Here is a 24,522-nt window from a genome sequence, read left to right on the forward strand (position 1 = left end):
ATTTTATCTATAATTTTTATTCGTTTTAGTTACTTTTGTAGGCACACAATACAGTTTCAGTTAGTTATTGTTTTTTCTTTTAATTATAGTTTTTATGTATTTCAGTTAACAAAAATGTTTTTTCACTTCTTGTTTTCGTCATTTCGTTAGTTTTCGTTAACGATCATAACCTTGGCACAGAGTAGATCAATGATCAGAAACCTGAACTGATTTGACATAAAATTTGATGTAATGTCTCAAACAGCAAATAATCAACAAAATAATAAACCAAATGAACAAAACCGAACAGAGACAAGCAACATAATAATGTCCTGATCTGAGTTTTGGTTGATCACAGTCTCATGTTTTATTAATTTTCTGTAGATTTATTTAAAACCTGTTGGATCTGGTGGTTTCTCCTCAAAGTCTGAATGCTGGACATGGTCTCAGTGTGTGGACATGGTGCTGTGTAGTTCCGAATGAAGTGGATCACACCTGGTCCTGGTCCTGGTTACTCTCTCTGGTTACTCGTGTTGTTATTGAATAGATGTGAAAGGTTTTATCTCTGTTTGATGTAGATGTTTAAGATGATGTAGAGACTGAATTAAAGTGACGGTTTTCTTGTTTAATGAGTGAGTTTGTTGTGGTTTTATTACATTACTTTATTACTTCATTGTCATGTTTTATTTAGTACTTCTGCTTCTGCTTTGTTGTCATAACCTCCTGCAGATCTCCCCTGGGTCTTGATGTGCGTGAACAGACCCTAGACCAGGTGCAGGTTCAGGTCAGGGGTCAGAGGTCGGACAGTGAAGAGTGAGAGTTCCTTTTTTGGAAAAGCTTTCACTGGTGGAAGCAGATTGCCCCCGTCCTCCGTCCATCCACACCCACCCCTGTCATTCCAGCGACATGTGTTCTACAGTCCACAGTGGTGAGGAGCGGCGGGCTGGCATCTGTTCCGCTGTTATTTACTCACACTTGCTGCGGCAGCAGCTCTGAGGTTTAAGGAGCAGAGGCAGGAGCAGCTCCGTCCATTCAGCTGGAATCTCCACAGCTGAAAGAAGAGGCTCCAGACACCTCCAGTCCACTTCTCAGCAGACGCTGCCAGGAGCTCTGCTCACGTTTCAGCACACTGCCTGGAGCTTCAGCAGCTCATCAAAGAGCTTTTGTCTTGTTCTTGTGCACAGAGGTAAGGTAGGGCAGCGTGGGGGTGTTGGAGTGGGATATTAGCTCATAGGGGATAAGCTGTGATTGAACAGGTCTGACAGAGGTCTGTGACTTCATGACTCCTTGCCTCTTATCTAGGGAGAGTTGGGGTTCAGAGGGGAAGTTTTGACAGCCAGGCTCTCCACTCTGTCAGAGAGGGAGGTGGTGACTTCATCTCCTCTGTGAACCAGCCCTCTGCTCCCCCTCCTCCTCCTCCTCTTTTGTAGCTCAGCGCAGTCCGGCGTCATGCCAGCAGTCTTCATCCTGCTGCGCTCCCTGGTTCTCAGGCTTGTCGGCAGCAGACTGGCCGGGTCGGCGCTTCAGTTCCTGCGGAGAAGCCTCTCATCGGGCGCTGCCCACCTCGGCACAGCGCTCCGCTACGTCTGGGACCGTGTCCGATCCCAGGAGTCCAAGGAAGCTGTGCTGGGCTGCGTGCTGTGCATTCTCAACATGCACAAGAAGGTGGAGAACTGAACCCCCCCCCCCCAGACTCAGTTCAGCTTCAGTCGCTGCTGAACTCAGACTGGACGAGCAGAGCTGGAGTGAGGAGGCTGAACACAGGAGGCATGAGCTGGACTTTACTCTGGACTGCAGGACTTTGACTTTGACGTGGGACATGTCTGAAAGCATCGTTAGGAAGGTTCAGCCCTTCACCATCGGGACCAGGCTGTCGGTCCCGGCCGGGTCCAAATGCCAGGACTTTACGCAGACGTATCTGCAGAACCAGAGCCTGGATAATTGCATCCAGCACAACCTGAACTCTCTGTACCTGAGCCGGTCCCAAGTCTGTGCCCATGGACCCTGTCTGGTCTCACCCATTGTGAAGCAGGTCAAATGCCACCAGGAGGACATGGCGGCTGAGGACCACCTGAACCAGAATGTGGCATCGGGTTCCTCCGCTGTGTCCAGGTCCATCAAAAGATCACCATCTCTGGGAGTGGGGATGGGTCCGAGGACAAGGTGGGACGTCTGTCAGCGACCGGGTCCACATCAGAAAACAACAACAACAACAACAACATCAGCAGCAGCTCGGCAGAAACACATCTGCCCCGGATCGTAGGCGTGAGCTGTGAGAATAAACCCAACTCTCACTTCAAGGTAAGAAAAAGGCAACGACACCAGTTTGATCCACAGGAAAAACAGATCAAATACATCTGTAACGAATACATAAATAAAACCATAAGAAACAAGCACAGGAGGAGGCACAGTTTTCGGTGAAAGAAGGCCAAATTATACTGATTTATTATCATTTTAATGGAGTTTTCTTACTTTAAAACATTTAAAAGTAATTAAACTCTCTATGTATTGTTTTAACAAAATGTGAATCAAGGCTCCAACTTTTACAAAGTTTTGCAAATGTATGAAGTAACGATGCCATTTTCCTCAGAATTATGAGGATGTTTCATCAGAGGAATGTATAAACTTTGATTTTAATTATTGGAAACATATTTAATTACTTTTTCCAAGAAGCTGCATGTTTCTCTTTGGTGTTCTTAAACGTGGAGGTTCACTGTGAATCAGTGGAGACATTTTTCATTAAATAGTTTTGTTTTATTTCCAAGCTGTAGACAAAACTTTGGAAAAGCTGGAGCTCATAAAAAGATTAAGACAAAACCTGAAAAGAAAAGTCATTCAGTCGGTTTTGTTGGTCATTGATTTCATGAATTTCACGTTTGTCATCATAAAAACCTGTCTCTTTTCTGTCTGAAACGTTGGACTGTTCAGGTTTTACTCAGAAAAGACGGCGGTGACAAGATGAGGCCAACACCGGGACAAACCGGGCTGAAGCTGACCCAGGATCAGCACATTGGACAGGTACGAGCTCAGTCAGAGTGTGTTGTTGTGCATGTGCTGGTGTTTTCAGATGCACTGGGTCCGTATTTAGATCCGTCTGTACTTGAGGAGGTGAAGTCATACATCATGTTTTCTCCAGAACTTAACCCATGAAGACCCAGTGCTACTTTGATGTCACTTCCCCAATGAATTTTTCTCTCTATTTAACCTTTCTTTAGTGATTCATCACTGTTTATTATATTATCCTCTGTATTTTACATTTTTTCAGTGAAAATCAGGTATTTTTTCTGTACTTAATTTATTGATCGTGTAGATGTTCATAAAAGCTCAGATTAAAGTTGAGGGTTGTTATATCAGAAACAGACAAAACTGAAGAAAAAGTGACTTTTTCAGCAAAGGCATCAACAACTGAATGTAAAAACAAGTGTCTACAAACACTGTCACTGATCCAACTCCATTGGTTTTACTGGTGAATCAATGTTGTAGAAGGTGACGGTGTTTCCACGGTAACTACGAAGCCTCTGAATGTCCAATATGGTCATATCTGATGACCATGAAAAGATGAAGAACTGTATTTTACACCAATTATTGACATATATTGACAGGAGTAGTGGATCAACAGGTATTAAACAGTTTAGATCAGTAGATGCTTTTGGTCACCAGTTGCTTTTTGGGTCTTCGTGGGTTAAACCAGTTTCTTCTCAGATGCTTTGGCTGCTGCCGCACTGCTGTCGGTGTGGGATGAAAGCCGCCGGTGGCTGCAGGCTAAGGGTTCTGTTGACAGCGGCAGGACTTGGCCCGGTCCCCGCTGAAGTCGTCAGCCTGGGGATGAAGGCAGGGCTGGAAAACATGAGGTCAGGGAAGATGTTAACAAAAGGAGGAGGCTGGGTAGAATAACACTGTGACACAGCACTGGCCTCATTTCCCCTTTGAGTCCACAACCACAGGACTCACCTACAGCGGCGTTCAGTCCTTAACCCGGACAGGACGCCAACGTGACCGTCTGTTCAGTCAGGACGCTGAGAGGACGATGGTTTAAAGCAGAGGTGTCAAACTCATTTTAGTTCAGGGGCCTCATCCTCCCAGTATAATCAGAAGTGGGCCAGACCAGTAAAATAATAACATAATAACCCACTGGTTCCCAACCTTTTTTGGCTCGTGACCCCATTTTAACATCACAAATTTCTGGCAACCCCAAACATTCGAAATGGAGACATTGTTTTTTTGCTAAAATTAATTTGTTTTTGGTCATGTAATAGTTTGCTATACTATGTTACAAATAAATGTTAATTTTAGACACATTTAGTCTATATAATGTATATTATTGTGGACGGAGGCAGTAAAACCAGGTGTAAATTACTGCACAAAGGGAGAATTGGATTTTCCTTGGTCAGGATATGTACAGTCAGTCCAGCTTGGATTTACAAGGCTGACAATTAATACTGAACAAACAAGAACTGAAACTATGAATTATGAAAGAGCTGCAGCATCTGAAACTGACCACAATGAACATTTGACAGATAAACAGAACCACAGTGCTGCAGTTTCACAACCACAGTTTGCCTGATATGGATTGGGATTGGCTCTGTCAACTCAGCACGGATTTTTATTACTAAGTTTTTATTTTTATTAATTACTAGAAATTTCAGGTGACCCCAATTTTAATTAGGCGACCCCATGTGGGGTCCTGACCCCAAGGTTGAAAAACACTGTAATAACCTGTAAATAATGTCAACTCTAAACCTTTCTGTGTGTTTTAGAATGAAAAAAGTACACTATGAAAATGTTTACATCTACAAACTATCCTTTAAAAATGTGTGAATAATGTGAACATCTATGAAAAAACTGGAATTTATTGAGGAAAAATTAGTCCAATTGTAACAATATTATGCCTCAGGTTCTCATTTACACATGTACATTATAACTTTTAGATCACAGTGGATCTACAAATACACCAAAAATTTAGTAACAGGCAGAATATTGTTAAAATGGTGCTTCTCTGATGATGACATTTCAGGTTGTTCATATTTGTTCAAGTTATTCACATTTTTTGTCAAAGTAAATGGAAATATTTTCATGTAATTTTACTTTTTTTATTTTTTTTACACTAAAACAAAAATAAAAATGCATAGTTGTCATTATTTCTAGTATAGGATAGTGTTTTACTGGTCTGATCCACTTGAGATCGAATTTGTCTGAATGTGGAACCTGAACTAAACTGATTGATTGTTAATTGATTGTTATTATCTTCATCCCATGGGCCAGATTTGGAGGGCCAGTTTTGGCCCCCGGGCCACATGTTTGACACCTGTGGTTTAAAGCATCTGAAGGAGGGATGGGCCTGAAAAGCAGATGTGATTATCACCATAAATATTTCACTTTGCTTTTGTGTTAAAGATGATCATCTCACAGCTTTTGTCAGTGTTTATCTGTTCTGACCATAAAGAATAGTTTACAACCATAAAAAAACAAATGCTTATGTTGTTTTCATCTGGTTTAACCCCTAAAGACCTAGAACTATTCCAAATTATCTTTTCTCTCCATTTAACCTTAGTGATTTATCAACATCTATTCTAATCTTATCCTCTGTATTTTGCATTTTTCAGTGTAAATCATGTATTTTCTTATATTACATTCACTGATCATGTAGATGTTCATTACAGCTCAGAGTTAATATAAGGTTACTATATCAAAACAGAAAAATGAAGAAAAATGGACTTTTTCAGCAAATTCACTGAAGGTGCAGTGCAATTTACCGTAATTATTGACGTGTATTGATAAAATGAATGAATAAACACTGTTAAACATTTTCAATTAGTGCTTGGTTTAGGTTTTATAGGATGAATGTAGTTTAGAGGCAAATAACTTTTACATAATTTTATGTTTTTATCATCTATTATTTTTACATTGTTTTCATTTGATTCATTTTCTTTACTTAGTTTTTTTGCATCTTCTATCTTGTTTCTTTTTGTTTTCATTTTGTTAATTCTTTTCATTTTCATCCCTTTTCATTCTGTCATTTTTTATTCTGTTTTTCTGTTGTGTCTTTCATGAGTGATTTCACACAACTACTTTCCTTTCTTCTTTTATGTCATTTTCATTTTGTTTATTAAGAACTGAACTGAAAGTAAGAACTGAGTCACAAAATCTGAGACGTTTTGCTTCTACATCATTTTCATTTTATGTCTTTTACATTATTTTCATTTTTTCTTGTCACATGTTTTGCATATTTTGCATTATTTTCCTATTTGTTGTTTTTCCTTTTGTTGGGTCTTCATTGTTTTCATCTTTTGCTTTGTTCTTGGCTTATTTCTTTATTTTTGTCTCATTCTGTTCATCTTTTCCATCATTTTCCTCTTGTGACTTTTTTCATTTTGTTAAATCCGTTTATTTGAACCTTGTTCCACCTGTTTGTTGTTTTCTCTGAGTTTCATTGAACCACTCATGTCTGGTTCCTTCATCACTTCCTTTACACTGTGCAGACAAAGGTTGGACATTTATGCAGATAATCACTGATAGACTGATGAGAGCCCCAGCTCTGGAAAGGTGAGGTCTTTCCATGTGACGCTGAAGTAAATCCAGCGGGACACATCCAGTTCTGCTTCCTACTTGAGTCCAGATGTTTCCTGGTCCGAAGTGGTTCCAGGCGTGTTCGCTTCATGTCACATCGCGCTGACGGTGGCGTTTTGTTTGACACGTGTTTAGAACGTCTCTGTTTGGAGAAAGAAGGTGTAGTGAACAGGAGGCCACTTAGCATCTCCTCAAGGTTTATTTACTCTCACAGCTGGACTTCAGATTAGGGCTGCACGATTTTGGCAAAAAAAAAAAAATCCAGATTGTTGTCCTCTAAAAACTCAACTTTCGATTTCGATTTTTGGGTAAAACTACAAAAGACAACAGAAGTCAGCATGTCGTTTTTGTGAGCAGCCCGCAATGCAAGGCACTGCTCTGACCTCAAATCTGTGATGGTATCATGTGATGAACCCACAGAAGTTTATTTTTTCTTCATTAAATCTTTAAAATGAAGTAGAGTATACAAATAATGTATACAACAAGAAAAAAACACAGGTTTGCCAGGGGGAATACACTATAATACAATGTCCAAATCAGAGCAAATACTGATGATTTTTATAGCCTTTTTGGTTCCAGATTTATCTAACAGCTTTGGATAAAGTTCAGCAGCTTTCAAAAAATAAATATTTGGTTTTGTGTTCCAGAACTTAAATTTGTGAATGAAAAATTTAGCAAGTAAGAGGACTAAAGTAATTAGAAAAAAAAAAAAAAAATTTTCCTTTTTGGGGTGTCTGGGCCCACAGAAGTGATTCCAATGTAAGTCAGTGACAGGCATCAGTCGTGCATGGACCACGTAATATGAGTGATCCCCATGCGTTCTATTTAAACTGGGGGATCCATGCGTGGAAGAGACCGACCCAGGACACGCTGGAGGGATAATGTCCCTGGAGCTGGTGGTCTGGGCAGAGGGCAGTCTGGGCTCCTCTGCTGAGGCTGCTGACCCCACGACCCAGACCCGGATCGGAAGAAGACGATATTTTTCAATTGTGGGAGCCGTACGTGAAGCAACGGCTTATATAACTGTATGTACTGTGGGCTCATTAACAGATTTAACATCCGTGGTCATTACACAGACTTCTGTGAAAGACTGCTGTCACTGATACGAGGAAGAGCCTACGGTAGTCCACAAAAGCGCGCAGCCCGGAGGCGCGAGAAAGATGAAATCAATTTTATGATTTCCCTTTCTTAAAAATCATCCTAATTAAAAAATCTGATTTTGATTTAGAATCATGCAGCCCTACTTCAAATTGTGGTCTTCAGATTGTAGACTTCAGCTTGTGGTCTTCAGATTGTGGTCTTCAGATTGTGGACCTCAGATTGTGGTCTTCAGATTGTAGACTTCAGATTGTGGACCTCAGATTGTGGTCTTTTTATATTGTAGACTTCAGATTGTGGACCTCAGATTGTGGTCTTCAGATTGTAGACTTCAGATTTTCGTCTTCAGATTGTGGTCTTCAGATTGTAGACTTCAGATTGTGGTCTTCAGATTGTGGACCTCAGATTGTGGTCTTCAGATTGTGGTCTTTAGATTGTAGACTTCAGATTGTGGTCTTCAGATTATGGTCTTCAGATTGTGGACCTCAGATTGTGGTCTTCAGATTGTGGTCTTTAGATTGTAGACTTCAGATTGTAGACTTCAGATTGTGGTCTTCAGATTGTGGTCTTCAGATTGTGTTGGTGTCATTGCGCTAACACTGCTGCTGTGTTTTGGTTTGCGCAGGTTTCCTCAGTTGAACCCCAGATGACGGAGCGTCCGACGGAGGTGTGGCCGGGTGTTCCATCCCAGAGCGACGGCTTCACTCAGCGGAACTCGCTTTTCAACAGGGAGGTTCTGCAGGTAAACCAGGATCCAGGTTGTGGAAGTAAATGAAATGTGTCAGCTGCCGTTCTTCTTCCACTCATGAACATTTAACCACTGAAACATTTAGACAATATTTAGAATCTGTTTCCTTTACTGACGTCAAAGCAACAAGTGAAACTGGAAAGATCCAGAACATTATACTTTAATGCATTTGTTCCTCATCAGGACAAACGTCATAATGTGTGGATTTTATTGAATCCAATTACTTCTAAAACCCACTAACACATCCAACACAGAAACAACTTTCCCACTTTGAAAAAACTGTTTAGTGTTTTTACTTTTGTGTCTTTACATCATGTTTTTCTTGTTGCATATAGCTACATTGTTTCTGCAAAAAGAACCTTTAAAACAGTCAAATCTGCACTGGTGTGAAAGTCACACTTTTATGCATTTGCTCCCAAACATTTGCAGCTCAAGACCTAAAAATCTATCTGAAGTCTTATTGGAACCAAATGTTGCAAAATTCCATCATAATGAGTAGATTCTATTGACTTTTTTGTTGTTGAGTTAAATTAAATAAAGAGCCGTGTCATGGATAAAGAAAACATTAGCAGTGGTTTCTAAAACTGACACATGAAACTAACATGTCAAACGCACTGACTTTTCCACCGTCAAACACTTACGTTTAATGTCTTGTTTCATGGTTATGTTTTTGTTTTTTTGCATTTTGTTTCATTGTTTTCACAAGAAACAAATACCCTATAAAAGCTCAAATCTCCACTAGTGTAAATGAAAAAAACATTGTTGTCATCTAGTTGTTGTTTTTTTTGTCTCTCTTTTTTCTTCTTTTTATCTCATGTCTTTTAGGATAGTTTTGTCGTGATGCTTTTCATGACGTTTTTCACATTGGTTTTAAGTAATTTTATTGAACTAATTTTTCATTAAATTGTTTTAAGTATGATCTAACTTTGAAAATCCTCACTTGTGCCTCCAGTAAAGTTGTTGTGTTTTGTCTTTTCCATCCTTTTCTCCTCCTGTTGTTCGGGTCCTGTTGCGTCTCTTCCGTAGACCTCCTGTCCCTCAGTGAGGTGAATGGACAGACATGTCCAACAGGACCGGCTGCAGGGTTATGTATGACCCTGCAGAGAACCAGCACTAAATATGTCCTGGTTCTTATTTAGTCCCGAGAACTGTATTTGCTGTGTTCAGAGGGAGGAGAGGGAGGAGAGGGAGGGGAAACCGCCACAAGTGAAGCAATTATTTGGGGATGAGATCATTGTTTGGCTGGGTCCCTTCACGCCTTTGGCCCGGGGAGGCTCAGCCAAGCAGCTCCACTGCTGCTGTTATCTCAGCGCTGCTTCAGCCCTTCCATCCAGGCCTGTTTTTCACCGGGTTCGACTCGGGGACATTTTGTTCAGCGCTCGGCTGTGTCGTCAGACTTTGTCCCCGGCGTTCGGTCGTTTACTTCCAGTAATAAGACGTTAACTCTGGACGTGTTGAAGGAAACAGAGTGTGATGTATTCATGTGTTGAAAACGTCTCTGTAGAACGTTGTTAATGTTCACAGAGTGAGCAGCCGTTTGCTCTGATCTGGGGTCAGTGTTTGTGCTGCTGTTTGAAGGAAAAGCCTGTTCTGTTTTAACTGCACTGACTTTAAACCAGGGATGTCAGATGTGCGGCCCGGGGGCCAAAACCGGGCCCCCAAAGGTTCCAGTCCGGCCAGTGGGATGAATTTGTGAAATGCAAAAATTGCACTGAAGAAATTCACAAAAATTTCAGTTCAGGTTCCACGTACAGATGAGTAAAATATTATAATAATAATCTATAAATACTCACAACTCCTTTTTCTCTATGTAAATATAAACATTTTCATGCAATTTTCCCACATTTACACTAAAACAAACTATCATTCCACAAAAAACCTAAATAACCTGAACAACCTTAAGGGAAACTGACATTTGAGAGAAGTGTATTTTTAACAATATTCTGTCTGTTATTAAAGGTCTATGTTTGTAGATCCACTGTGATCTGTACATTAGAATGAACATGTGGAAATGATAAACTGAGGCTGAATATTGTTAAAATTGCACTCATTTTTCTTAAGAAAATTAGGTTGTTCATGTTATCCACATCGTTTTAAAAAATAGTTTGTAGATGTAAACATTTTCATCATGTAAGGAAAGTTTGGAGTTGACATTATTCATATATTATTGTGTTATTATTTTACGGGTCTGGCCCATTTCAGACCAAATGTGGCTGAATTTGGCCCCTGTACTAAAATGAGTTGCTTTAAACTCAGGCTGTGATGCCCGGGGACCTCGTTTCACACTGATGGAAACGTGTTATTCCAGTGTCATTTGGCCTGTGTGGAAGTGGAAGTGGGTTTTCCAGGTACAGACTTTTAAAGGCCCCTAAAGTTTCCCCTAAAGAGTCTCGGTCTGGGGCCGAATGTCTCAGTGTTGACCGTCTCAGACCAGCGTCCAGTCCACGGTTGAGTCCTCTGAGAAAATGTGGTGGTATTTGACTAAAACTGTGCATCCAGTTTCACAGTTTAAGGTTCTCCATCCTAAAGACTCACTTCTGTTCCTTTTACATTCTTACACAGATGTCTGTGTCTATGTTCTGTCTGTTCTTGGATGTTAAGCCGTCTGTCCACTAGAGGGCAGTGATCTGAAAAGTGTCTGACAACAGTAACAAACATGTCAGCAGAGGTTTGGAGTGGGTCCATGTCATGAAGACCAGCTCCATGTTCTCCTGGTGCCACTGTCGCTGTCAGTTCTGATCCGTTTAATCTTTATCCAGAGGCATTGACACATGAGGGGTTTAGGGTCTCTCAAGAATATTATATATTTGTATTTTAAAAGTATGAATTAGTGTTGATTTAATACTCAGATACATCAGATATATAAATATTACCTGTTACACATGTTCCACACAAACAGTTTGTTGTTTTCTTCTTTTGTCTTTTACATATTGTTATATAATTTTTTTTGTTGTTTCTGTCGTTTTTTGTCTTTTGCGTTGTTTTTCTCATGTTGTTTGCATCTCACTGCATAGTTTTAACCTTTCTTCCTGTTTTTCTGGTTCTTTATGTAATTTTCATCCCATTTTGGAGTTTTTTTTTTATTATTGGGTTATTTTTGTTTTGTTTTGTGTGTTTTTGTCCCTTATGTTTTCATTTAATTTTTTTTTCTCATTTGCACCATTTTCGTTGTTTAGTTTTTTTCGTCTTTTTTGTCGTTTACATCCCGTTTTGGAGTTGTTTTGGAGTTTTGACTTATTTTCGTTTTGTCTTTTGCACCGTTTTCATCTTGTTTTGTGTTTTCTTTGCATTGTTTTCATCCTGTTGCGTTATTATTGAATACTTTATGACGATCGTAAACAGACAGATGACACAATACGGCTGTTGATCTCAGTCCATTCCTACTCAGTTATGTTCATGCATATCACATTTTTCACATTAAGTCATGAGCAGAGCCTGAACTCGATGCTTCAGTCTATTCTTTGAGCGCAGACTGAGGCTCGAGTGTATACGCCGATAAACAGACCATTGTTGTGGAGAGCGACGGGAAGAAACAAGGGGATGGTGGACTTCCTGGATGAGGTCATGCTGTGAACAGATAGGGCCGGGCCTGTTTGTCCAGCTCTTTTCCTTCTGTTCAGACCCAGAAATACCTCGACTGCCCCGGGGCCTTGTAAAGTTAATGACCTGCCTCTCAGAGAACAGCTGACGTCACGTTACGATCGGGACCAACAAGTTGTTTAGTGACTGCGTCCAGTAGTTTTGGAGGTTCTTTTCACTCCGTCACTGACGTCTCAGAATCCAAATGAAACCAAAATAAAAGGCGTCGTGAGTTAATAATGTTTACCAGACACGTTTCAATCTAAATGCGTCACAAATCCTGTTGAATTTTCGAAAAGACAATGCACATTCAGTAGCATCAATTTCCATCGACTCATTCATTAAATCTGTCCTTCACTTTTTTTTCCCATAACCTTTATTGAAGTGGCACCAAGTGACAAGGACATTTCTGTACAATAATATACGATATTTACATTTACATTAATACATCATAATGTGAGGGAACGGGGGGGTTAAGATATATGGCATGTAATGTACAAAGGAATCAAAATGTCCTAACTGAGCAGGTAGTATGAATCAGTGTCCTTTCTTGGTTGTGTAAATGTGTTGTGTGTGGTGGTGTGTGTACGACAGACAGACAGACAGACAGATAGATAGATAGACAGATACTTTCTATCTGTCTGTCATTTTCATTATGGAATTTGACTTTTTTTTCACTCAAAAACAGAGAAAACTTTGGAGTTGACATGAGATAGACAGAAAATATCAATTTTCTATCTATCTCATGTCAACTCCAAAGTTTTCTCTATGTTTTTTAGTGAAAAAAAAAGTCAAAGTCCATAATGAAAATGATCACATCTACAAACTGTACTGAACGTAACACAAACAAATATGAACCTGAAAATTATTTTTTAAAAAAAATAAGTGCAATTTTAACAATATTACACCTCAGTTTTTAATTTATACATGCGCATCACAACTTACAGATCTACAAATACACAAAACATTCGGTAATATTCAGAATATTGTTAAAATTAGACAAACTACTCTTAAGACACTTCAGGTTCTTCATATTTGTTCAGGTTATTCACATTTTTTGTGAAGTCTGTAAATGTAAACACGGTGAAATTTAACTTAAAAAAAAAAAAAACAAACAGAGGAAAATTTGCAGTTTTCATTATGTAAAGAAATAATGATCTGACATTAATGGAGATAATAATTGGTCTTGACTGATCTCAGCCACAGCAGAATGTGCAGAGAAACATCCATGTATGTGTGTTATGGTGTGATAAAATACCTTATGTAGTATTTGTATTTATTTATGAGTAGCTGCATTTCAGTAGCTTGTTTGGGATTATGATGATACATTTATTCTTTATGTCAAAGGTGTCAAACATGTGGTCCGGGGGCCAAAACCGGCCTGCCAAAGGGTCCAGTCTGGCCCGTGGGATGAATTTGTGAAATGCAAAAATGACACTGAAGATATTAACAATCAAGGATGTTATAATCATTTTAGGTCAATTCAATCTAAAGTGGGTCAGACCAGTAAAATGCTATCATAATAAACTATAAATCATGAAAACTGCAAATTTTCCTGTTTTTTTTTGTTTTTTGTTTTTTTTATAAGTTAAATTTCACAGTGTTTACATTTACAGACTTCACAAAAAATGTGAATAACCTGAACAAATATGAAGAACCTGAAGTGTCTTAAGAGTAGTTTGTCTAATTTTAACAATATTCTGAATATTACTGAATGTTTTGTGTATTTGTTGATCTGTAAGTTGTGATGCACATGTATAAATTATAAACTGAGGTGTCATATTGTTAAAATTGCACTTATTTTTTTAAAAGAATTTTCAGGTTCATATTTGTTTGTGTTATGTTCAAGTACAGTTTGTAGATGTGATCATTTTCATTACAAAATGTGACTATTTCACTCAAAAACATAGAGAAAACTTTGGAGTTGACATTATTTATAAGTTCCCCCTTTATACCATATTAGGCTGTATGTGGCCTCTGAACTAACATGAGTTTGACACCCCTGCGTTATGTGATGGATCTTTTTCTGTTCAGATTGTGATGGATTGTTTTTATATTTGCACATGCAGACTGAAGAAGATTTTTTTCCTTATTTCTAAAATGTTGTGTACTGTTTTGGGTGAACTTCAGGTTGTTGTTTCATATGTACGGTATCGTTTCTGCTGATCGGGAAAGCGAGCGCTCTGTACTTTGTCCTGGCTTTGGTTTTCACGGAGCTTCAGACACATTAGCACCGGCACTTTGTTCTCCAGTGTCATGTTATGTAGAGCAGAGGTTTCTGTTGGTGAGAGCCTGGACTCCATTACCTCAGTTTTCGTCTCTGCTTTTCTGGCAGCGTCTGCATTAGTCAGAGCTCAGATCAGGTGGGAGGGACATGTTTGTGACCAACATGGACGTCGGAGACATGTCAGAGGAGTGATACATATTATACTACAGCTGCTTCTCCTAAACTCTGGACACAAAATAGGTCACTACACTAAATTCACAACAGTAATATGATACAAGAATGAACCTCTAAAGCAAATGCAACTGGAGAAGATTTTATACATGTTTACATCAACAAACCATGTGAAATGGAGAGAGGTGTCAGTTGTAAAGGATGAAACAAGATGAAAACGACAAAGACGAAACCAGATGAAAACACTAAAGATGAAACAAGATGAAAATGACAAAGACGAAACCAGATGAAAATGATGAAGATGAAACCAGAGGAAAACGATGAAAACGATGAAGATGAAAACGATGAAGATGAAACCAGATGAAAATGATGAAGATGAAACCAGATGAAAACGGTGAAGACGGAACCAGATGAAAGTGATGAAGATGAAACCAGATGAAAACGATGAAGATGAAAACGATGAAGACAAAACAAGATAGAAACAATGAAGATGAAACCAGATGAAGATGATGAAGATGAAACCAGATGAAAACGATGAAGATGAAAACGATGAAGACAAAATGATAAAAACAATGAAGATGACACCAGATGAAGATGATGAAGATGAAACCAGATGAAAGTGATGAAGACAAAACAAGATGAAAACGATGAAGATGAAGCCAGACGAACCATACCTAGTCTTCATTGTATGATTTAGTTTTTACTTTTTTAAAAGTTTTATTTGATTTAATTTTGTGAAACAAGTTCTGAGTTGGGGCGACACGGTGGTGCAGTGGTTAGCACTCGTGCCTCACAGCAAGAAGGTCCTGGGTTTGATTCCAACACCAGTCGACAGGGTGGGACCTTTCTGTGTGGAGTTCGCATGTTCTCCCTGTGTCTGCGTGGGTTCTCTCCGGGTTCTCCGGCTTTCTCCCACCATCCAAAGACATGCACTGATAGGTTAATTGGTTAATCTAAATTGTCCATAGGTGTGAATGTGAGAGTGATTGTTTGTCTCTATATGTTCAGCCCTGCGATGAACTGGCGACTTGTCTAGGGTGTACCCCGCCTTCGCCCCTATGTAGCTGGGATGGGCTCCAAGCGACCCCTGTGACCCTCGTGAGGATAAAGCGGGTTCAGAAAATGAATGAATGAAAGTTCTGAGTTTTTATTCAGTGTGATGAGAACGTTGTGAGAGACAGGTGGGTTTAAAGGTAGAACATTCAACGATTATAATGAAAACATGTTTATTCAAGTAAAATAAGTGAATATTATAAACAAAAATAAACCCCAAGACAAACACACTAAACCGGACTGCTCTGAAAGGATCTGATTCAGGGTCTGGAACCATGATGATGTGGTTTTCATTCTGATGGTTGAATACAACTAACTCGGCTGGATTATATACGATGTAATGTGATACGATGTAATGTTTGCTTTGTTCTTCTGGATGGTCTCACCAATCTCCGTTCTGTTGCTGTTCTGCAGGCGGAGGCTTGGATCAAAGGGAAGCTCCAGGACCTCAAGGATGGCTGTAATGTCCAGCGCTGCCCCCTGCAGGACTGGGAGGAGGCCTCGCAGACCCTCCACAGAGACCTCAAAGACTTCGAGAACACCCTCATCCAACTGAACCAGGTACGTCACACAGGAAAAGGAAGTACTACTAGGTATATCACATAGGAACAGGAAGTACCAGGTAGGTCACACAGGAACAGGAAGTACCAGGTACGTCACACAGGAACAGGAAGTAGCCTATTGGTAGATTAGCAACATCACTGAAACATAATGTGAACAGTTTGAGATGTGATGTAGACGAGGATGAAGACGAAAATCACTGTTGAAATTAAAAAGTTGTGTCACATGTAATACCTCAAGGTTTGACTTGCGTAGGCTATATGTTAGATGTAGGTTTTGTTTTCTGTAGATTTTATTTTCCGTAGGTTTTCTTTTCTGTAAGTTTCATTTGACATAGGTTTTATTTTCTGTAGGTTTTGTTTTCCGTAGGTTTTGACGTTGTCTGATGAATGTTTTTCCTTTTTTTCCTCCTGTTGGTGCAGATGGGTGAACAGTTGATTTGTAAAACCAACCCTTCATCTGATCTGGTGAAGAAACGGCTCAGCCAACTGCGAGACCAGTGGCAGACCCTGAAACAGATGGCAGCCAATCAGACGAAGGCTTTGGGCGGAGCCAAGAATCTGCAGGAGTTCAACAGGAAGGTGGACAAACTGGAGACGTGGATCAAACAGAAGGTACATCTGAAGAACGAACAAGGCTCTTCTGTAGGTCTAAAATCCAACCACATGTAGCCCCTGAGCTGAACGGAATTTAAAGAAAAAGAGAAAACTCAACATTTTATATCATAGATCCCATAATTTTCTTTCATCACATTGTCTGAAAGTAGGACAGATTTGTACTTCCTCCTGGGGGAATCTGTTTACAGGCTGTAGAAGAGGTTTGTGTCCAATTCCAGGTGTTGTCAGACAGGCAGGGGTTAATTATGATGTTGCCTCCTTAGATGTGAGATGGATTCACCGGTGCTGGTGATTTAGACTACATTCACACAGCAGGTCTGAATGCACTATTTGGATTTTTAAGTGAAATCCAAATTTTTGTGTGTTGGTTCATATTCTACATTAATTGCAACTTCTATCAGTTTTGAGTCTGAACTGAATGTGACCCTGAAGTGACCCACATGCACTAAAGAGGTCCTGATGTAATATGTGACCACGCAGACACACACTGTATTTACAGAAGGAAATATGGAGGCAGCTGGTCTTGGCGCAGAATTGTGATGTTTGTCGCATTTCAGTGGCGTAAAGGTCGGATTACTGCGACCTGGTCATTCAGACTGAAGTCACATTGGAAAAAGATACGGATCAGATTTAGGACCACATATGAAAGTGGTCTGGGTCAGATTTAGGACCACATATGAAAGTGGTCTGGGTCGGATTTAGGACCACATATGAAAGTGGTCTGGGTCAGAGTTAGGACTACATATGAAAGTGGTCTAGGTCAGATTTAGGACCACATATGAAAGTGGTCTGGGTCAGATTTAGGACCACATATGAAAGTGGTCTGGGTCAGAGTTAGGACTACATATGAAAGTGGTCTGGGTCAGATTTAGGACCACATATGAAAGTGGTCTGGGTTGGATTAGTGGTGTTCAAACTGTCTTTAACAGATCGGATACAGGTCACATATGGGCAAAAAAATGGCATTTGGGCCACAGTTAGCTGTAATCTGAACACAGCCTTAAACTCCTGCAGCTTTAAGAACATGGTTTTAGAGCGTGCAGGTCCTTTACATTCTTTAATAGAATAAATACACTATTTAACATCAGTTTTTATTATGATATAAGCACAAAAATGTGGAAAAGGATCCAAGAAACCCAAAAACTAAAAGTCCACTGGGACCAACTGGATCCATTTGACCTGGGTCAGTCATGATGGTCAGTTTGGATTCCCTCCACACTGATGAATATGGTTTAGATGTGAAGTGATGACTGATAACAGACCAGCACATCATCATCATCATCACACCCAGTTTTCGTACTGTCCTCCACCAACTGGTACCGGTTCCGGTTCAAAGTCTTGAGTCCGATGCTCGGGGCTGTTTCTGTTTAACATCTCCTTTGGTAGCAGGGATAATACGCTGTAATCCCACTGCCTGTGGTAGAAATAATGGTCGGGTTCCGAACAAATGGCAGCGTTAAACAGCGTCTGTGATTCTTGTGCCAGCAGGAAGAGGAGCCGTCACTGGTCGATGTCCTCGGGGAGAACGTTGACAAGATGCAGCTGACCAGGAGGATTTTAGATCTGAAACAGGTGAGTGTTGGAAGGGAACATTAACAACCTTCGCCGTGCTAAATCGCTTCTCCATATGGTTTATATTGCAATTTTCTGGAGATTTTCCAATAATTATTTACAGTAGAGCCGCGGTAGGGTAAAGACGGCTGAGGTCATACTTGGACGGTGTTTCTCCGTTTCCCTGCAGGATGAGCAGCTCTACAGAACCCTCCACGAAGACATCAACCACTTGGCCCTGAAGCTGGAGAAACAAGGGAAGACAGATGGCAAAAACATCATCAGCAGGAGGAAACACATCAATAAAATGTAGGCGGTGTCCGCGAAGCCGGTCCCGACCCGGACCCGGTCTGGAACTGACTCTGTTTGTGGTCTGTGCTCAGGTGGATCCGGGTGCAGTCGCATCTGAAGAACTGCCACCAGAACCTTCAGCTGGCTCTGGAGGTATCCACGTTCTACCAGCAGGCGGAGAACACGCTGTCAGCCATGAGCGACCTGGTAAAACCCAAAACAGACGACAACACGCACACGACATAAATACGACAAAGTACACACAACATGGAGGCAGTGACGGAATGAGTGATTATTTTAGTATTTTATTCCAATTTTGTTCATTTCTGGTTCGTTCTGATTTATTTTGTTCATTTTATTACTTATTTTATTTTTTTATTTTTCATTCTTGTTTATTTTCTTATTTTTTCATTTTATTGTTTATTTTCTTCAGATTTTTTAAATTTTCTTCATTATTTTGTTCATATCTTGTTGCTTATTTTATTCATTTTTTTGTTCAATTTTATTCTTCATCTTGTAACTTTTTTCATTTTATTGAATATTTTGATCATTTTATTCATGATTCTTGTTCATATTGTACTTTTTTTTTTCCAGTGACATACAGTAAATGATTTTATATTAAAAGGTTTTAGTGATTATAGGAATTAACCTTAAACTTAGACTTTATTTGTCTTTCAATTTTACATTGTATGGTGTAAAAAAATACAATTTCGATTAAATTAAACCAAATGAAGCCTGATAATGAAACTTCCCTCTTACAAGTTTTTCTTGTAAATATGCTTATTTTGAGGGTTTTTCTTTTTGTTATGATGCCTCCCCGCCTAACGCTGGAAATGTGTTTTAGTCCAACCTAAACTGTCCTTATCTCTGTTTTAAAAATGTCCTCATTGCTTTGTCCGTCTTCAACGTCTTATTTCTGTTCATTCAGAGGAAAAGCAGATCCTTGTCCAAAGACCTCGACGGTGTCGGAGACCGGGAAATACGTGACCTCGCCGCTCAGATCATGGTAGGAAACGTCTCCTCACTACAGCAGAGGTGGAGTCTGGATGTGGAGACGCTCACAGAGTCTAACGTCCATCCTTGTCCTGCAGATGCTGGACGTCAGCGTGTCCCAGCTGTCCAACCTGCATCCGGTCCTGGCGTCTGGCGTCTCCCGGAAACACAGCGAGGTGAAGGACGGGTGGACGCAGCTCCAAAGGGTTTTCAGGTGAGACTCCATGGAGACAGGGGAGACCGGTCCTCAGAGACCAGATGAGGACAATGTGGGACATGTTTCCAACACTGAGACGCAGACTCAAACCAGGTCTGATATCTGAAAACACACATCAGTGATGAACAACACAAAGACTCTGATCTAAGGTTAAATTAAGTAAAACCAACCAAAAGAAATCTACAAAATGAACTAATTAATTAAAAAATTAACAAATATTAGGTGAAATAAAAACCCAGTCCAAGGGGAAGGAGTAATTTAAAATATCCAATTAATAAAATAGGCAAAAATGAACAAAAACATTCAATTAAATGAACCAATTTAAAAGACATTTAAAATAATGGAATGAAAATGACAAAGAAAATGAATATAGTTGTGAATGTAATAGTTGTGAAAACAAATAATAATTTAAAAAACTGAACAAAGACAAAATCAGGTCAAATAAAACCTTTTCCTGGCGGGAATATTTGAAGATTTTTTTAATGAATTGGTTGAAAAAGAAAAAAAACCTGAAAAAGTTGTTTCCAAAATAAACAAAAAAATTAATAATGTGAACAAAAAAGAAACTCAATTTTCTTTTAAAAACGGAAATAAAATTGAACAAAAATGAACAAATAATTTATAATAAATAAGGAACAGAATAGTCTAAGAAATGGCCAAACATACTCGGTAAATTGAACAGAAAAGAAACAAAATCCTCAATAAAATGAACCAAATTATCACTTCATCTGAATGTTAAGAGTGTCATATACTTTCACTATATTTTGTTCATACTTTAAGACTTTGTGCCACATATTGAACTTCATCACATGGATAAACTGGAGACGCTGATGAAGACACTGAAAGTCCACATAAACCGGGTCAGAACCGGTACCAGTACATGGTACGTTCTGTTTTTACTGGTGAAACCCGGCGGTTGTTTTTGGTTCTGATTGGCTGTGTTTAACGTGTGGGCGTTGCCTCCTCCGTCTCCTGTTTCTGTTTTTTCTTCTCTGGACTTTGACCACGTGTTGGACTGGTTCTGGTCCAATCCGTCATATTTCCAAGAACATTCAGTTGGTAAAGCAGGTTACTGTGACATTAATGGATCCTGACACTTATAGGAATAGGTTTATGTAAATGTGTTTTAAAGAAATGACTCATTAATTACAGTCATTAGAGCGTGTCGAGTTCTGCAGAAACACTCAGATATTATATAATATCTGCAGATGCATGAACAAGAACCTTTTATTAATTCCTGAAAGTTTTGGAGAAAGTCTGCTGTTTGGTTTTCAGGACCATTTGATCCAGTATTGGCTGTTTTATACTTCCAGTATCCCGCGCAAAATGCTTTTCATTCAGTTTTTGTTTTGTATTTAATTAACTTCAGCTGAAAACAAAAATACCGAATACTTAATAACTGTAATATTTTAAACCTTTTAAATGCTGTTTGTAATGTAAACAAACCATATTTTTTATACAAAAAACATTTTATTTTTCAATATTCTACATAAAAATTGGATTAGTTATTTTTTATATTTTTTCATCTTGTCATATGCCAATGATTAACACCAATACAACCACATTATTATTTTTTGTGCTAGGTCAAATGTTAAATGCTAAAATGTTTCGTTTGTGTGCATTTTGTACTCCCTTGGTGAGTGTGAAATGTGATGATTTTAGTTGATGGGTCAGAATTTAAAAGATCAGGCAAAAATTAACAACTTTTGAATTCTGATCTAAAATACATTGTGAAAAATAATTCAATTGATTTTAGATTTTTTATCATGAAGACCCAAGTGTGCATAATATGTGCACTGGTGTAATGCTGCTAGTACGAACCCAAAACCCAAATGCAGAACTAGGAGGCGGATGTAAAAGTTTACAGAGTTTATTAAATTCAGGTATCACAAAAATACAGGCTGTGATAATGAACAGGATCTTGAGGACAGCAGCCAAGGAAGTCCTCGAGGGATTCGTCCTCCGGGCTAGGGACACGAACCCACAGTTAGTCTCCGGGTTTTGAGTCGGCACGCCGACTAGGGAGAAGCAGAGGGAGGTCAGGGACGGAAACAGGTCAAACACGGGAGAGCAAACAGACAGGCAACAGGACATAGGGGTAAAACTAGCTCACGTACCAAAAACCAGGCGAAGAGGTCAAAATCCAGGAAGGCAGATGGAGGCAGACAAAACCGACAGGGAGCAGGCAAAACAGGCAAAAACAGGATGACAAAACGGGTCGAAACACAGGTAGGCAAACGAACAGACAGGATCAAAATACTGGTAAGTAGACTACAAGAGAATACGAACTGGCGTCTGACCAGGGGAAAGGACAGGGTATAAATACACAAAAGGGAGGGAAGACAATGAGACACAGGTGGAACACATCAGGGCGGAGTCAGGTAATCAGGGAAAAGGTGAACACGAACCAGGAAGGGAAGTAAAGACAACCGACAAGACACATGAGGAAAACTTAACAAAATAAAACAGGAAGTGACAGACAAACATAAAAGACAGACAAAACCAGACTAACGTCCAGTAGCAGGCTTCACAACTGGAAGGTTAAAGATGTGTTGAGAATCCATGTATCATTCATTCTTTTCATATTCAGTTGAGAATCCACTATCAGAAAATGAAAAAATGACTCATTATTTCATTATTCATGTACAAATCAAAAATTTAAAAAATTGTTGCTTTTCATTCTTTCGATCGTACGCATGAATTAAAAATTGGAAATAATCAAATGGACCAAATGTGGGGTTTCATGTTGACAATTTTGATATCAGATTTGGTTTGACCTAGAAGTTCCTGACTTGTTGGTGTGTTGTTCTGGACAGTCGAGGGTTTGCTAGTATTCCGTCAAATGCATTCTGTGATAATGGAGAATGTGGTGTTATTCAGAGGAAACAAACGCGTTACTGTGAAGGAGGACAACATGACAACTGAAAAAATGGACAGGATCTTCCAGGTGTTGTTGTTTTGTCTAATACAGTGCGTCCATGGGAGACAATCTATGGAGAAGACACTTTGAGGAACACACCATCAAGTCAGGAACTTCTGGGTCAGACCAAATCAGATATCAAAAATGTCAACATGAAACCAACATTTGGTCCACTTGATTATTTCCAATTTTTAATTTGTGCGTACAATTGAAAGAATGAAAAACAACTAATTTTTTTATTTTTGATTTGTACACGAATAATGAAATAAGGAGTAATTTTTTCATTTTCTGATTGTGGATTTTCAACTGAATATGAAAAGAACCAGTGATACACAGCTCGTTGAGCTCCTGTTTGTAGGTAGATGTTATCACAGCAAAAGCACCGCCTTAAAAACAGAACTCAGCCTTAAAATGGACACTTTTCATGGCTCTGGTTGGTTGTGTTGACATGTGCTTCATCCAGTAGCTCTGATGTTTGTTCATATTCACGTTGAGGATCTAAAGTCCAACATCTGCGTCTGTCCAAACATTTCTCAGACGGAACAGCTCTATCTTTAGACGCAGATTACATCATGTGTTCCGTCCAATCAGTATTTAAAGCCAAAAACACAAACAGCCGTGGACTTCACTGCCATACTTGGACTCCGTGGTCTTGGCCCGGTTTAACCCCCAGCTCTGCTCGTCCTGCAGGAGCGACCGGACCGGACCTGCCCCCACCACCCTTGCCGCCACCGCCACTCCGTTCACCAGGGAAGATGGCGACCCCGTGACCCCGGCCCGGGAGTCCCAGGGCCACGTGGGAACGGAGGCTCAAAGGACCATGGGAAAGGAGGTGAAGGAGGAGCAGAACCGGCTGAAGGGCTGCGTGGTGAGTCACTCTGCTGTTTCATTCTGGTTCTGATGTAACTGCGGTGGGAGCTCCGCCTCCTCCGGCGCCATGGAAACTGATGCACTTTCCCCTCAGCCTCGGAAAATGTCCGGCATACGGTTTCAGGAGGTTTTTCCTAAGTAGTCGTGTTTTGGTCAGATGTTCTGAACAGCGGTTTTAGTTTTGACATCAAAGAGATAATGGTTCTGTGTTACTGCAGTCGTGATCTCTTTCCATTTTTGACTTTTTTTGTCATATGGGACTGAATTGGCGAACGAAGAAACCAGAGTCATTTGCTTCGGTGCTCGTTCCTTGGATGTTTTATGTGGTGTAGGGGGGGATGTGGACATGCAGAGTTTGAGGCATTCTTCGTTTTGAAGTGGATGGCATTTAAGGTGGTGAAATAAGTTCGTGGTACTGCTACCTTTGGTGGCCATGGTTTTGAGGCATATTTTGCAGATAACCGTATTTTGTTCAGCGTCTTCCCTGCGGAACCTGAACCACTGCCAGATGATAGAGCCAGTGCTGTGTTTTTTCGGAACAAAGTCGTCCGTCTCCATCTTCAATTAATGTCTCTTAATTGTAATCTCGCCTGGGTCTTGACTTTTTTTCTCGCTCTCTTCATGCTCTCCTCCCGCTTCTCCTGGTACAAAAACACGCATGCGTGCAGGACAGTTTCCTGGGTGGGCGGGGGAGTTTGCTGCTTGCCATGAGAGGAGCACCAGGAGAGAGTGAAAGAAGCGAAACTCAAAAGAGAATTACATACCGACACGTCTTTAAACATTTATGTGACAATCTGTACTTGATGGTAGTGATACAGTAATTTCATACATCTCACGCGGAGCAAGCCGAGATATATCGAGTATATTCGATATATCACCCATCCCTAGTTCTGCCTTGAACCTGGTACAGGGCATTTTTACTTTGACTCAGTATTTAAGATCCAGTCTGAGGAAGGGGTCCAGTGTTTTCTGATTTATACGTCTACTGATTCTAATTTACTAGAATAAATGCATAGACGTGTGGTTCTGTGAAGCCTGCTGTCGTTACATTCTGACTCTTCATGACGTCTGAGTTTCCCT

The 24,522-nt window shown here is 39.9% G+C and overlaps 1 protein-coding gene across 3 annotated transcripts in view; it reads left to right on the plus strand.

The window, feature by feature from the left end:
• The first annotated feature begins 2,147 nt into the window (after positions 1-2,147).
• Positions 2,148-24,522, plus strand: part of LOC115433833 (spectrin beta chain, non-erythrocytic 5-like) — a 33,638-nt gene continuing 11,263 nt past the window's right edge. For 2 of the 3 annotated variants that reach the window (XM_030155375.1, XM_030155377.1), the window contains exons 1-11: positions 2,148-2,280; positions 2,908-2,997; positions 8,270-8,386; positions 15,837-15,983; positions 16,406-16,597; positions 18,086-18,172; positions 18,342-18,460; positions 18,535-18,649; positions 19,371-19,448; positions 19,534-19,649; positions 23,263-23,440. In XM_030155375.1, coding sequence (XP_030011235.1) covers positions 2,938-2,997; positions 8,270-8,386; positions 15,837-15,983; positions 16,406-16,597; positions 18,086-18,172; positions 18,342-18,460; positions 18,535-18,649; positions 19,371-19,448; positions 19,534-19,649; positions 23,263-23,440 — 1,209 coding nt within the window. In that variant the 5' untranslated portion in view covers positions 2,148-2,280; positions 2,908-2,937. The remainder of the gene's footprint in view (positions 2,281-2,907; positions 2,998-8,269; positions 8,387-15,836; positions 15,984-16,405; positions 16,598-18,085; positions 18,173-18,341; positions 18,461-18,534; positions 18,650-19,370; positions 19,449-19,533; positions 19,650-23,262; positions 23,441-24,522) is intronic. The other variant, XM_030155376.1, reaches the window with a different exon arrangement.

Source organism: Sphaeramia orbicularis, chromosome 15, assembly GCF_902148855.1.
Source record: "Sphaeramia orbicularis chromosome 15, fSphaOr1.1, whole genome shotgun sequence".
NCBI classification, from domain to species: Eukaryota; Metazoa; Chordata; class Actinopteri; order Kurtiformes; family Apogonidae; genus Sphaeramia; species Sphaeramia orbicularis.